Below are 14783 nucleotides of genomic sequence, written 5' to 3'. Positions count from 1 at the left end.
TAGTGATCACACATGCAGAGATCTGAAGGGAAGAGAGAGACCTAATGGCAAAGGTTGGTAGGCTGGCCACCAAATAGATTTGAGTTTTGAAAAGATATCTCTGGCTTCAGGGTAGAGACATAATCAGATTCAGGGAGATGAGGTAAGAGCCTATTGTATTATGCAGGAGAAATGATGACTGGAGTACAGTCAGTAATGAAAAATGGACAGATATGAGATACACTTGACCCTTGAAGAAGATGGGGGTTAGGGATACCAACTCCCCTGTCAAAAATCTTTATGTAACTTTTGACTCCCCCCAAACTTTATTAATAGCCTGCTGTTGGCTGGAAGCCTTGCTGATAACATAGAGTCAATTAACGTATATTTTGTGTGTTACGTGTATTATATATTGTATTCTTTCAACCTACAGAAAAAAATGTTAAAATTGTAAGAGAAAATACACTTATTGTACTGGTACTGTATAAAAAATATCCAGATGTAAGTGAACTTGTGCATTTCAAACCCATGTTCAAAGGTCATTGTATTTAAAGTTTAGGTGGTCTGGTTTCTTCTTAAATTCCACATATGAGTGAAATCATATGGTATTTGTCTTTCTCTGACTGACTTATTTTGCTTAGTATAATACTCTCTAGCTCCAACCACATCATTGCAAATGGCAAGATTTCATTCTTTTTAATGGCTGAGTAATATCCATTATGTATGTGTATTTAAATATATATATCACTTCTTCTTTGTCCATTTATCAGTCGATGGACACTTGGGCTCTTTCTATAATTTGGCTATTGTTGATAATGCTGCTATAAACATCAGGGAGCATGTGTCCCTTCGAATTAGTATTTTTTTATCCTTTGGGTAAATATCTAGTAGTGCAGTTGCTGGATGGTAGGGTGTTGTATGTCAGTGATGAATCACTAAATTCTACACCTGAAACTAATATATGTTTACTAGCTGGAATTTAAATAAAAACTTGAAACTATAAAATAAAGTTTAGGTGATAAAATGGAAAGGACATGTTGACAATTTGACTAGACATGGCAGGTTAGGAATGAGGTGACACTAAAGGTGATATTTTGGGGGCACCTGAGTGGCTCAGTTGGTTAAGCGTCCAACTTCGGTTCAGGTCATGATCTCACGGTTCGTGGGTTCGAGCCCCATGTTGGGCTCTGTGCTGACAGCCAACTCAGAGCCTGGAGCTTGTTTCAGATTCTGTATCTCCCTCTCTCTCTGACCCTCCCCTGCTCATGCTGTCTCTCTCTCTCTCTCTCTCTCTCAGAAATGAATAAAACATTTAAAAAATAAAAAAAAAAATAAAGGTGGTACTTTGTTTTCTGATTTGTGTAAGAATGGCAACCTATAGGAAGGAAGCTATATTTGGGTTTAGATGTGTTGAATTTGAGGATGTTTCCATTCAAAGATAAATAGAGAAGGCCATAAGGATACATGGGTCTAGAACTGTAAGGAGGAGGCTGAGTCAAAGATATAAATATAGGATTCATTCTGTTGTTAATAATTACTGAGGTTGTCTGGGAAGAGAGTGTACAACAAGAAGAGAAGGCAACTTAAACTGAGCCCTGAGGCTCTCCCAGCTTTGCTGTCAGAAGAACATGCAAAAGGGACCAAAACAGAGCAGCAGAGGAGGTGGGGAAATAAGCCAGTAGGGGAAGGTGTTGCAAAAATCAGGGGAAGAGAGAGTCCAGCAGAAACCGTTCATGCCGATGAGAGGTTAAAATAAGAATGGACTATAAAAATATTGTCAAATCTACCCAACTGAGTTTTCTACATTAATATTTATAAAATGCATTTTCCTTTTGTTTAGGCACATCCACTATGCTGCTTACTAGAGTGAACTGTGCAGATTGGTCTGATTTATGTACTAAGCAAAATGTTACTGAATTTCCGGTTGTAAAGATGTACAAGGAAGGCAAGCACCCGGTATCTTATACTGGGATGTTGGGAACTGAAAATCTCCTAAAATTTATTCTGCTGTAAGTATTCATATTCTCCCTATGACTTTTAAATTTTTAGGTCTATATACCTTCTGATTCCCATGCTTTGTTGACATACTTTGAATAGGTTAAGGAGTAATGAATTGACATCACAGGATAAACATGGGTGAGGAGAGCCTATCCAAGTCACTTTTGGGGAGACAGAAATTTTATTTTATGAGGGTGATTTTTTTAATTACAAGAGTATTTAATTGACTTTGTTTTGTCAGATATTTATCCTGTGGAATATAGTGTTTGCAAAGTTCAATATGGGTTTGTTTGTTTTTTTTTGCAAGCTGAAAAGTATCTTTAAAAATTAATTTTGAATGTAGTTATATATTCATCCAGCAACAGGATTTCATGCCCAGTGAACATAACATCTGTCCAAGAAGCAGAAGAATATTTAAGTGGGGAATTATATAAAGACCTGATACCCTACTCTAGTGTGTCTGTGCTGGGACTATTTAGCCCAAACATGACAAGAGGTAAGTAAAAATGAACTTTCAAATTATGTAACAGATAATTAAAAAATATGCTTACTAGTTTTACTTCCTTTAAAAAGAAATTATAAATTATTTTTAAATTATAGAGAACTCAAATTATAGAATTTTGAAAATGCAAAGAAATTTGAAGAAAAAATTAAAAGCCAAAATTATTTAGAGCTGTTAAATTTTGATGTAATTCTTTCCCTCATTTTTCTGTGTACCTATATATTGCATATTAATACATGTTTTAATATAATTAGACTAGTATTGTGTATCTAGATTGGTGTCTTGCTGGGTTTTTTAGTTTTTGTCTTTTTAAAATTTTTTTAATGTTTTATTTTTGAGAGAGAGATAGAGACAGCGTGAGCAGGGGAGGGGCAGAGAGAGAGGGAGTCACAGAATCTGAAGACAGGCTCCAGGCTCTGAGCTATCTGTCAGCACAGAGCCCAACATGGAGCTCGAACCCACGAACCGTGAGATCCTGACCTGAGCCAAAGTCGGACGCTTAACCGACTGAGCCACCCAGGTGCCCCAGTGTCTTGCCATTTTTTAAAAAATAGTTTTTATTTATTTTTGAGACAGAGAGAGACAGAGCATGAGCGGGGGGGGGGCAGAGAGAGAGGATAGACACAGAATCTGAAGCAGGCTCCAGGCTCTGAGCAGGCTGTCAGCACGGAGCCCAACGCAGGGCTGGAACCCACGAACTGCAAGATCATGACCTGAGCCGAAGTCGGTCGCTTAACCGACTGAGCCACCCAGGCGCCTCTGTCTTGCCGTTTTTATTTAATATTACATGGGTGCAGTTTTTCCATGTGTTTAGTAGTCTCCAAAAGCATTATGGCTGTATATTTAGATGAAAATACTGTAATTTATTTAACTATTTACCAAGAAATGACATCTGTTGTTTTCCTTTTTTATTTTTGCTGTGAAGAGTATTTTTATTTATGCATCTTTGTATGGAATTTAGTCTATTTAATGGATATATGTTCCCAATAGGAGAATAACCATGTTTTCTATAAGCTGTGTGTTATATGTGTTATTCATTTTTAAAAATGGGTTTTTAGTGCTTGTCTGATGAATTACTATGAGATTTTTATGTATTAAGGATATTAAGTTCTTGTCATTTGTTTCAGTTATTTTCCCCAGTTTGTGTCGTTTTTAGCTTTGTTTAATATTTTTATATTTAGGAGTTTAAAATTTGTTTTCTAATCTGTTGATTTTGACATTTCTTCCATTGATTTTAATTATAGAAAATCTCTATCTTTATCAGTTAATATTCACCTGCATATTTTCTTCTTGCTTTAATTTATATTTTTTACTCTTATTTATATTATCTTCTTGCTTTGAATATTTTTTCTTTTTTTAAATTGTGATAAAATACACATAACAAAATTTACCATCTTAACTATTTTTCACCATGTAGTTCACTAGCATCAAGTATATTTATATTGTTATACAGCTAAGCTCCAGAACTTTTTCATTTTGCAAAACTGTAGCTCTGTACTTGTTAAACAACTCTCCATTTCCCTGTTCCCTAGCCCCTGGCAGCCTCCATTCCACTTTGTATCTCTATGAATTTGACTATTCTGGGTACTTCCTATAAGTGGAATCATACAGTATTTGTCTTTATTGGCTTGCTTACTTAGCATGATGTTCTCAAGGTTCATCCGTGTTGTATCATGTATCAAAATTCCTTCCCTTTTAAAGGCTAAATAATATTTCATTGTATGTACATAGCACATTTTATTTATCCATTCATCTGTTGTTGGGTTGTTTTTATCTCTTGGCTATTGTGCATAATGCTTCTGTGAACATGGGTCTTCAAATATCTCTTCAGGACTCTGGGGCGCCTGGGTGGCTGAGTCGGTTAAGCGTCCGACTTTCGCTTAGGTCATGATCTCACGGTTCGTGGGTTCGAGCCCCACGTCGGGCTCTGTGCTGACTCCCAGCTCAGAGCCTGGAGCCTGTTTCCATCTGTGACTCCCTCTCTCTCTGACCCTCCCCTGCTCACACTGTCTCTCTCTCTCTCTCTCTCCTAGAAATAAAACATTTTAAAAAATTCAAAAAAAAAAAAATCTCTTCAGGACTCTGCTTTCAATTCTTTTAGATATATACCCAGAAGTGGAATTCTGGGTCATATGATAGTCCTATTTTTAAATTTTTGAAGAACCACTATACTGTTTTCCCTAGTGGTTGTACCATTTTATATTCCCACCAATAGTATACAAGGGTTCTAACTTCCCCACATCCTTAGCAATACTTGTTATTTTCTGGGTGATTTTTTTGATAGTAGTCATCCTAATGGTTTTGATTTGATCATTGTTTTGATTTTCACTTCCCTAATAAGTAGTGGTATTGAGCATCTTTTTATGTCTTTTTGGCCATTCTTCTTTGTAGAAGAAGAATGTATATCTTCTTTGGAGAAATGCTTAGTCAAGTCCTATGCCCATTTTTCAATTGAGTTGTTGTTGTTGAGTTGCAGGAATTCTTTATATATATGAATTGCATATATTTCTATTACCTGGAATACCTTTCCACCCTGTTGATTGTGTTCTTTGACTTTTTTTTCTTTTTAAGTCCTTAACCGTTTAGATATTTTTGTGCATGGTAGGAAGTTGGGGGCCAACTTTATTTTTGTCTAAATAGTTAATTATCCTTTTTTGCCCTCTTGTTTTAATTCCATCATCACCATATTAAATCCATGTCTGTATGTGTGTATATATATCTGTTTATTATTATTATTTTAATATAATTTATTGTAAAATTGGCTAACATATGGTGTGTAAAGTGTGCTCTTGGTTTTTGGGGTAGATTCCTGTGGTTCATCACTTACGTACCACACGCGGTGCTCAGCCCAACGTATATATATCTGTTTAAATGTTTTCTGTTTTATTCACTTTTGGTCTCCCTATCGATACCTAATTTATTAGTTTTATAATACATGTTGAATATATAATTGGGTCAACTCTCTTGTTTATCTTTTTTTGCCTATTGGCTCTTCCAGGTGAACTTCGGTCATTTACACATATTGTCTAAACTTCTTTTATATCTGTTGCTTGTTTTATGCTTCACTATTATTTCTTTAGTTAGTCTACATGTAGTATACTTCTTTTGGCTTTATATTCTCCATGGCTAAAGAAGATGTTATTTAAAAAAAAAACAAACAAAAATATTGGAATCTTAAAGGCTATTTCAATGATTTTGAATCCTTTTTTGGAAGATGAGGATGCTTTTAATTTTTTCTGTCATCTTTTTCTCTATACGGGCCTCTATAGTCTTGTATTGCAACTCATATTATCATTATTCTTGAACTTTTTTGCATTATATATTTCTCTTTGAAAATTTTTTGCATTTTTCTAGCATTTTATTATGAAAAATTTCAAACATACAGCAAAGTTGATTTTATAGTGAACAGCCATATACCTATCATCTAGTTTCTACTATTAGCATTTAACTTGTACTTCATTTAGCACATGCCTTTGCATCTATCCATCCTTCTTTCATCCATCAATTAATTCATCTTATTTTTGATGCATTTCAAATTAATGTTTCTTCCTTTCAGCTTTGATACATTACTGATAGCAATTAATTTTACCTTGTTCGTTTTACATAGCATCATAGACTATAGTGTTCTTTTAATATCACAATTTCTCTATTTTTAGACTATTTTTTTCTAGCTCATAGGAATGTTTTACAGTAAGCTTTAAAGGAAGGGTACATAGGGCATTTTTCCTAACCAGTAATATTGCTTAGAATGTTATTCTTTTGCCCTTGCATATGAATGGCTTCTTGGGTAAGGGTAATAAAACCCTTAGTGTTTGTTTTTTTTCATCACATTAGCTATTGGCATTTATTTAGCAAACCTACTCCCCTATTTTTCTTTCATTGAAGATGAATTTCAAATTCTGAATAAAATCTTTTAAGGATATTTTTATGGGAAGAATATCCCCATATCTAGCATCCAACTTAAAGATAGTGGATACCGTTAATTACTTATTAAATTTTGCTTTCTACAAATTTCTGTCTAGTAATTTTCCCCCTCTACTTGGTCTTCACAATCTTTTAAAATAAAAGCCAACATAACTTACTAGAAAGAAAGAATGAGAATATGAATATGTGTTCTGTGACTTCCTATCTTAGAAGGCAAAATCCAAGAGGGGATAGCTTTTTCATTTGTATTCTCTATGAAAAATTGTGAAGTGAGGAGTCTGTGTTTTACTCCTGTACCTTTGCCTTTCCAGTGTTTTTGCTTCCACTGTTGACTTTGTCTTCTATCTACCCCTGGTGCCTGGTGAGCTGCAGGTGCCATCTATTATTTACTCTGGGCCTCCTTCCAAAAACAATTAAGGGCTTTGGATAATAAAAAGCACAAATAAAGTCATTAAAACAAGAAAAAGAGTTAAGCCATAAAAGAGTAGGGAATAATTATGTAGCATATTTAAAAAAACAGTGCACTTGATCATAGAACTTAACCGTAAGCAATCTGGCAGCAACCGGAAACAGAAAGTTGAAGTTTTTGTCAGCTTATCATCATTGTATAGTAAATGGCAAGCTAAAAGTTAAGATGCTGACTCATCCACAGAGAAAACTTATCCCTGATTGTAAATGCTGAGAGGGATTTTTCATATATTTTTTATATATCAGCACAGGGAACAGTATACTTTATGATAATCCTGTACAAATCATAAGATTTACATGTAATTATCTCTCAACACAAGTCAAAAGTATGGTGTTAAACTATATAGAGACTGTTCTGGTGTGCCAGAATGATGTGATCTGGAGGTGATGCTTTTTTATTATTTCACTACATTGATTGTTCTCAGACTTTTCAGTCAGGTATTCATTTCTCTTTTGTTGTAGTTGCTTTTTGCAGATGTCCAGGTGATAGCTACTGGACTTTCAATATCTATTGAATGAGAAAATATGTAACAATAAAAAGGCTACTATGGATTCATTAACATTTTATGTACATTTACATTTTGTTCATAAAGCTAACTACTGACATTTACTGAGCACTTATTTTATATCAGATATTGATTTATTGTTCATGTAGATTCTAATGATTTAAAAATTAATATAATGTGAATTCCAAGAGGGCTAAAAGGTCTCTTTTGTCCATTGTTGTATCTACCAGGTCTCTCTACTTTTTTTCCCTCTGTAATTAATAGTATGTTGGGGGGATAGAATTTAAGATGTCTTAAATGTCCTGTTTTTCATTGTACTTTTGCACTCCAGTTCTAGAATCCATTGCCTGAAAGAGCTATGACTATGATAGGTGTCCAGTAGAAAATTTCTAACTCCCTATGTGTACTAAAAATAGTTCTACTTCTGTAAGAGCTTTTCCTTCTCATTTGTTTGTTTTTCAGTATGGACACCTGAGTTCTTATCCAGTGGGTTATAATCAGTTACAATCATTCATTTGCTAAAGTCTCAGATTCTGTCAGTGGGAGCCCCTTCAATCTGCCTCCTGTGTCCTTTGGACATGTCTCCATCATTCTTTGAATATGTCCTTTTGGCATAAGATGTTCCAAGTTTTGTTTGTGGAATCAGCCATTTCTCCAAGGTCCTTTTAGTGGGACACTGAATTCAGAAACCAAGATCTAGGGATTAGGAGTGCTTTTAGTTACTGGAGTGTTCATGTTTCTCAACTCTTATTGATAGAGCTAAAAAATAAGTGTGTATGTAGTAGTATGTGTATATATGTGCTTGTATAAGTGCAACTATTCAATAAAATGTAGTGGGAAAACAGTATCACTAAACTACTGTATTTATTTTATGCAGTTAAAACATGTTTATAGTTACACAACTAAATATTGTAACTAGTATTACATCCCAAATATATTTATTGTGATTTAAAAACCTTTTATTTAGATTAACAGATTATGTTTTTATACTTGGAACTTGCAATATATTCTGACATACATGCAGTTTTCACCAAGGAGGAGAATATGCTTGGTTTTAAATGTTCAGAGGAAAACTGACAGTCTGGTTTAGTAGAAACCAGTTTAGTTTCTACAGTCTTAAATGATTCCATTATGAGCAAGTAGATTTGCGAAGAGCCTTTTAAGAAACATATTCATGAGTAGAGAGGCTTCTGTGTGAGGAAAGTACATGGAAATATTAGTGTAGTTTTCCACTGTTATTTACCAAAAAAGAAAAGAAGCTGAAACAGGTTCCATTATGTCATTGCTTTAGATGATGGTCATCAATTATTGATGAGAAATAAGCTCTGTTTTCTCAGAAATGAAAGTATAGGCACTCAGTCTTTTCCAGTTTTTTCATATGAAAAAATATTTTCTGTGATAGTAATAGTTTCTCATTAAATTCATGGTTATAAATAGCTCTGAATGCTGCCTACTGGCTGATTGTGCCACTTAAGTAAATTGGCTTTCCTGCAATGTTTCTCAGTCTTGTGGAAAGCATGCATCCTTTTTAGACAACATAACCTTGTGGTTACTTGATGGTAAGAGTGCTGATTCTCACACCAGGTTACAGTTGTGACTGCTAAGGTACAGATCTTTTGGGTTCAGCATGTCCAGAGTAAGAGGTGCTTTATGACTCAATTCTTCCATCATTAATCTTCTGTTTGGACTGCCATGAACCTTCCTTCTAGTGAGCTAAGTTATCATTTGGTCTTCAGCTGGCAAGAATACATCATTTATATAAGTTTATTTCTGCTCTTTTCTCATTAGTCTATGAGTATTTAATTTAGAGTTGCTTTTTTGTTATAAGATAATCATTAACATAATCCAGAATATACTATTACTCATGACTCTGTATTCAGAAAGCTACAGAAACAATTTTTAAATATCTAACAAATGAGAAAAGATTGATACATAAATTAATCAAGGTTCAAAAGTAACAAAAACAGATTACAGAAAATACAGGAAGTGAAAAGACACAAATCCCTCGTAATTGCAGAATCCTAACACAGACCCTGTTGAAGTACTAGAATTTCTAATCTTCTATTTTTTGTGTGCATATAGGCACTTTTAGATTTTGTAATGATAATGTGCACATTATTTCACATATCTGCTTCTCTTTCCAAACTATATATAAGGCAACTATTTCTACCCACCTTAGGGTATAAATTAGAAAGCAACAAATATTTATTCAGTAACTCTATATGATTAGAGTGCTATAAATCTACACTTGATCTTAGCCAAAAGGCCAAGAAGCGATAGAGTGCAATAAATAGGATAAATCACATTTAGAGTACATTTGTTTAGGGAACCATAATTGCATTATATCAATTTGCATTTCTGTAGTAATCATATGTCATAAAAAGAACACAGATTTTAGAGCCACTAAGTTATATAAGATCTGCCTGTAAATATTTATCTTTATGGTTAATTGATAATAAATCACAATCATTTATAAATCTGTTCATCAGTTGAATAGCACACATAATTTTAAAGGTTTCAGATTTTTGTCTTGGCTATATATTTATAGCAAAAGAAGATTTCACTGAAGCAGGAAACTACCTAAGAGGATGTGTTATCACTGGAATTTATTCTGAAGAAGATGCTTTGACACTGTAAGTTTACTGGTCTTCTAATTTTAGAGAGGAAGAAGTTTGCAAAATAATATATTGCTAGTTTTTACACAGTTGAAGGAAAGTAGGGCAGTGACATAACTATTTTTATTTTTTATTATATTATTATTTCCTTCTAAGAAGATCTGGGCAGTAGCATCTGGCTCTTTAGAATTCTTAGATATCATTTTGCTTTAGGCTAGAGCCCCTACAGGGGCAACCTTGGACTCATAATACTTTACCTTCCTATAAAAATTTTTCCTCTTCGGGTTCTGTTATTTGCAACTTTGGTTCTTTGGAATTGTCATAGTTTTGGGGGGAATTTTACTTCTTGAGTGTCTGGGTTTTGATTTGCCACCAAGGTATATATAAAAATGAGAATTTCCCGATATTTCTCTCAGAGTTTTAGGTGATGTGACTGTACCTGACCATTCTAGTTAATTCTAAGTTATTGCTCTTTTAGCCACATAAGTTGCTTTATTTGTAGAATGTGGAACTTTTGTGAACTACCAAATATTTCACTTGCTTCAAAATGAAGGACTGAACTGAACATTTGGAGATTATTACATATACAATACATATAGTAATACATATNCAGTTTATCTTGCTTTTCATAGTATTCCTAATTGTGATTTCTGAGCTTAAATCTTTAATCATGAGCACTGGTGACATATACTTTTGAAGATCAAGCTCCATTTCCGTCCATGAAATTCATGACTTTTGAAAAGGAAACACTGATTTCCAGATCTTTAAGAAATAAGAGACCTATTCACCTGACACATGGACAGTCACCCACTACCTTCTGTTCTGCTGTCATTGTGCATTTAGCTATGATCCAAAGAGCTAGACCAGCTGTTTTCAGAGTATGTTTTTATTTATAACCAACTGATCAACCTAAGAGGTAATCTGAAGGCTGGATCGTCCACTAATGCTTATAATATTATAATGTCTATACTTTGTTCTAACATCAGTTAAGATTTTATATCATATAAATGTGACTACTTCATTGTAGTTTCACACAAATCATTTTTTTCTGTTTAGTGATTTCCCTTTAAGTTTAGTTAGCAAAAGTTGTGGTAAGAAGGAGCAGATTTGGGCTGTGTTATAGTGGACGGAGCACAGACTTTATATCTGGGGCACCTCAGTTTGAATCCTATCTCTGCCACTTATCACTTTGAGTCCTGGTTTTCTCATCTGTAAAATGGGGGTGATAGTGGCATACATTATAGGGCTGTTCTGGGGGTAAAATGAAAGCTAAAGGCATCTACAAGAGTGCCTGGCAAATAGTAGGTTTATAATAAATGCTTGTCTCCTTGCTCAGCATTATGGTGAGCAGTCCAAAAAGGTTGAGAACCATTCAGTATGTTCCTAATACTATTTAGACATTTTCTTGATGAATAAGTTGTCTAGAAAAAAAAGAATCTGTCTAGATTATTAGCTGTTGCTTTCTTTTAATCTAGGTTGTCAAGCTCCTGAATTTCCTCAAACAGCCTCACATAGAAGATAAATTTGCCTGTAAATTGAGTTCATTTCTTCCTTAGTAGTAGGGCTTCTCATTTGCTGCCTCCCCATCTGACCTCTTGGCATAATTGTTTGTTTTTGATGACTGGCTATATTTTATTGGAAATTTTAATACTGCATTTCTCCACAGGTCAAATAAATATGCAGCAACACTTCCAGCTCTGCTGCTGGCCAGACACAAAGAGGGCGAAGTAGAGAGCATTCCATTAGCTAACTCCCGTGCACAAGACATAGTTCAAATAGTAACCAATGCATTACTGGAGACATTTGTGAGTATATTTTATAATAAGGACGTTATTTGAAATATAGAATCTAGAGGAGTTAAAAATAGCATATTTTAATGCACAGTTTTCCAGCTTTTGTTGGCAGAGGGCATGATGTTTTGTGAGCTGAAGATTCATTAGGTTACTCTGTTTTGTTCACTCATTATGAATATAGCTTTTATAGTCCACTGCCAGAAGTTTGCATGTTTTTGGATTATTTTTGCATTGTGGTGACTTGTGTAGCTGATGGCCAGTTGAAGGAGGTACTCGATCTTGGCTAAAACTTGGTATAAAGCACATGGATTCTGGAGAGAGAGTCAGACTGCCTAGGTGCAGATCCTTGCTTGTTTCCTTACTGGATCTTCATTAACTTCTCTGTGCCTCATTTTCCACATGTGTAAAATGCAGCTGTAGTAGCACCTGCCGCAGAGACTTATCATGAGGACCAAATGAGACATATGTAGTTTTGGGTAGTGTTTGGCCACTGGTAAACATTAAACAGATGTTAGCTAGAATTCATATTTATACAGTTTTAGAACAAAACAGTGTCTTATGAAAGGCCTTTTCCACTGCTCCCTTTGAAAATAGTGGGCTCAAGGACTTGACAGTTTTAACATGCATTTCTTGATTTTAGTTATTTTTGCATTTATATTAAACATAGCTAAAATATAACAAATTTATGCTTTTCTATATTTCTAAAGTGACATAAGCATTATAATCAGCAATAAATAATGAATATCCTCCTGTTATGTTTCTTGCCATGATAATCTAAATGACATTGCATTTGAGGCTTAAATTACTGGCTGTAGCCTTTATTAAGTCTTTTTGATTCTGTTCCCTCCCCTACCTCATTAAAGTTACAGGTTATAATTAGTCAAATCATTAATATTTTCATGATGTAGTTTTCCAAATTATTAAAGTAGCATTTTTGTCTTTAATGACATATTAAATGAATATTTTTTTAGCCATAAACATAGTGTAATATTTTGGAATTATTATAAGCCTTTACCTTTTCTCTCCCACATAATACAGAAAGCTATGAAAGAAGAAAATTGAAGTCAACTGTAACCTCTTTAACCAAATTTAAATTGGGAGAAATATTTTCCCAAACTTAAAAAACATTCCATGTGTATATATGTGATTGTGTTTTTATCTTAAGAGATATTTCCATCAAGAAATGAAGATACACATATTGTTTTTTTAGTATCTACATAATATTCTGTTGTACTAAAAAACCACAAGTTATTTAATTTCCTGTTGATGAATATTTGTCTTTAGTTTTGTTTTACTCAGTGACCAACCTTGAGGATAATCTTTGGGTGTTGTCATGATTACATAATCATGGTAAATTCACAGAATTTGAATTGCTAGTCCAAAGGGCAGGTTCATGTTTAAGGCTGCTGATACTTATTCCTATTTTGTACAAGAGGAAATTTGAACATTTTACTCTTTCATCTTTGCTTAACTGATATATAAAAATCGGTATCTATTTTTTGTTAAGATTATATTCTTTATGGCTGAGAAAGTTTGGGCAAACTTAACAACTATCAGAATCTGTTTATTTTTAAGGCACATGTGATAAGCATTGTGGCAGTATTTCAGTTTACAATGTTTTGGTTTGCAACATTCAACTAAAAACTGAACCGCTATAAAAGAAATTGTTTTGCTTTTAGTTTATGACCTTTCCATAAATTTTAAAACCCTCAAGTGGTTATTAAATTTCTTAAAGCTACTCTGTGTTGGAGATTTAAATGAGAGGATGTAGCAGCCAGCCAGCTGCAAGCTCATCTCCTGGCCTGCGCTTAAGTACTAGAAAGACTTTGGTTTCTTCATCTGGATAGGGAAGAGGACTGGATGACCAGACAGTAAACATTTTTTATATGGCATGATGAAACTGATGACAAATTAGGCCAGGGAAATAATGCCCAAATCTGAAAAACACGATAATTAACAACATGCAGTGATCTATTCAAGGCTGTCACATTTAAACATACTTCTGAACAAATAGTTCTAGAACTTTTCTCAGATACGTTGAGTTCCTTTTTTATGGTTTTATTATGCATAAGTTACAGCCTCTTGTATATTCAAATAGCAAAAGGACACCTTCCAGTTACCACATTTGATGATCTTTCCTGTAAGTAGCAACCAAAACTATTGACAATGCTTTTCCTTCTCAAAATTCTCTTTTCCTCTGGGTTTTGCAATTCCAGACACCTCCTTCAACCCTCTGGCCACTCTGGAATTGCATCTTCAACCCCTTTTTCTTCCTTTGCTGTTTTTTCTTTGGGAAATTTTATCCATACCCATAATTTCTATCATTATACCAGCTGATGATGCCTAAATATGAGTTTCTGATCTTTTCTCGTAAACTCCTAGAACTCTTGGTCTTTCTTCCCTGAAATGTGTCACCTGTGTGTCCTTTCACAAATGCGTATTCTAGTTAGTCATCTTTCTAAAACAGGCCTAACCATGTCACTCATTTGATCCAAAATCTTCTCAGTATTCCTGGGAGCTAGAAAACCTATCAAGGCATTTTACCATCTGGTCTTACAGCCACATTTGCCTCTTGAATGCCTAAGTCTGGCATACTTCACTCCTACTGTTACCAGATGGCATGTATGCTTTCACACCTCTCTGCCCATCCCCACGATGCTCCCTATATCTGGAATCCTGGCTCTGGCACATACCTTCCTCTGTCAAGATCTTGTTTTCTGCCTGAGGCCAGATCAAATACCACTTCTGAAATCCATGAGCTTCCCTACTTTGTTTTCTTAGCTTAATTTTATAGTCATACATTAATTCTTTCTTGGATCACAGCAGTTTGTATACATGTCTCCTCCTCTAAAGTATGAGCTTTTGGAGGGCAGGGAAAGTATTTTAGTTCTTTTTGTTTCAGTATCCAGCATAACATCTTGAGCTTTGTAGTTCAAGTGGCTCTATCTCTCCTAATTTTTTTTTTTTTAACAAATAGTTTATTGTCAAATTAGTTTCC

At 34.3% G+C, this 14783-nt stretch overlaps 1 protein-coding gene across 1 annotated transcript in view; it reads left to right on the top strand.

Annotated features, from left to right (window-relative positions):
* LOC144235475 (thioredoxin domain-containing protein 16-like) overlaps window positions 1-11797 on the top strand; it is a gene marked incomplete at its 3' end in the record, with an annotated part of 99055 nt that extends 87258 nt beyond the window's left edge. Inside the window, exons 15-18 of the mRNA XM_077769044.1 lie at window positions 1820-1988; window positions 2337-2473; window positions 9926-10010; window positions 11659-11797. Of these exons, the coding sequence (XP_077625170.1) occupies window positions 1820-1988; window positions 2337-2473; window positions 9926-10010; window positions 11659-11797 (530 nt within the window). The remainder of the gene's footprint in view (window positions 1-1819; window positions 1989-2336; window positions 2474-9925; window positions 10011-11658) is intronic.
* Window positions 11798-14783: the final 2986 nt, after the last annotated feature.

The sequence above is a fragment of the Crocuta crocuta genome, unplaced genomic scaffold (genome assembly GCF_008692635.1).
Source record: "Crocuta crocuta isolate KB4526 unplaced genomic scaffold, BGI_CrCroc_1.0 scaffold10, whole genome shotgun sequence".
Classification (NCBI taxonomy): domain Eukaryota; kingdom Metazoa; phylum Chordata; class Mammalia; order Carnivora; family Hyaenidae; genus Crocuta; species Crocuta crocuta.
The sequence above is the reverse complement of the archived record's forward strand: the minus strand, read 5'-3'. Positions and strand labels throughout refer to the sequence as shown.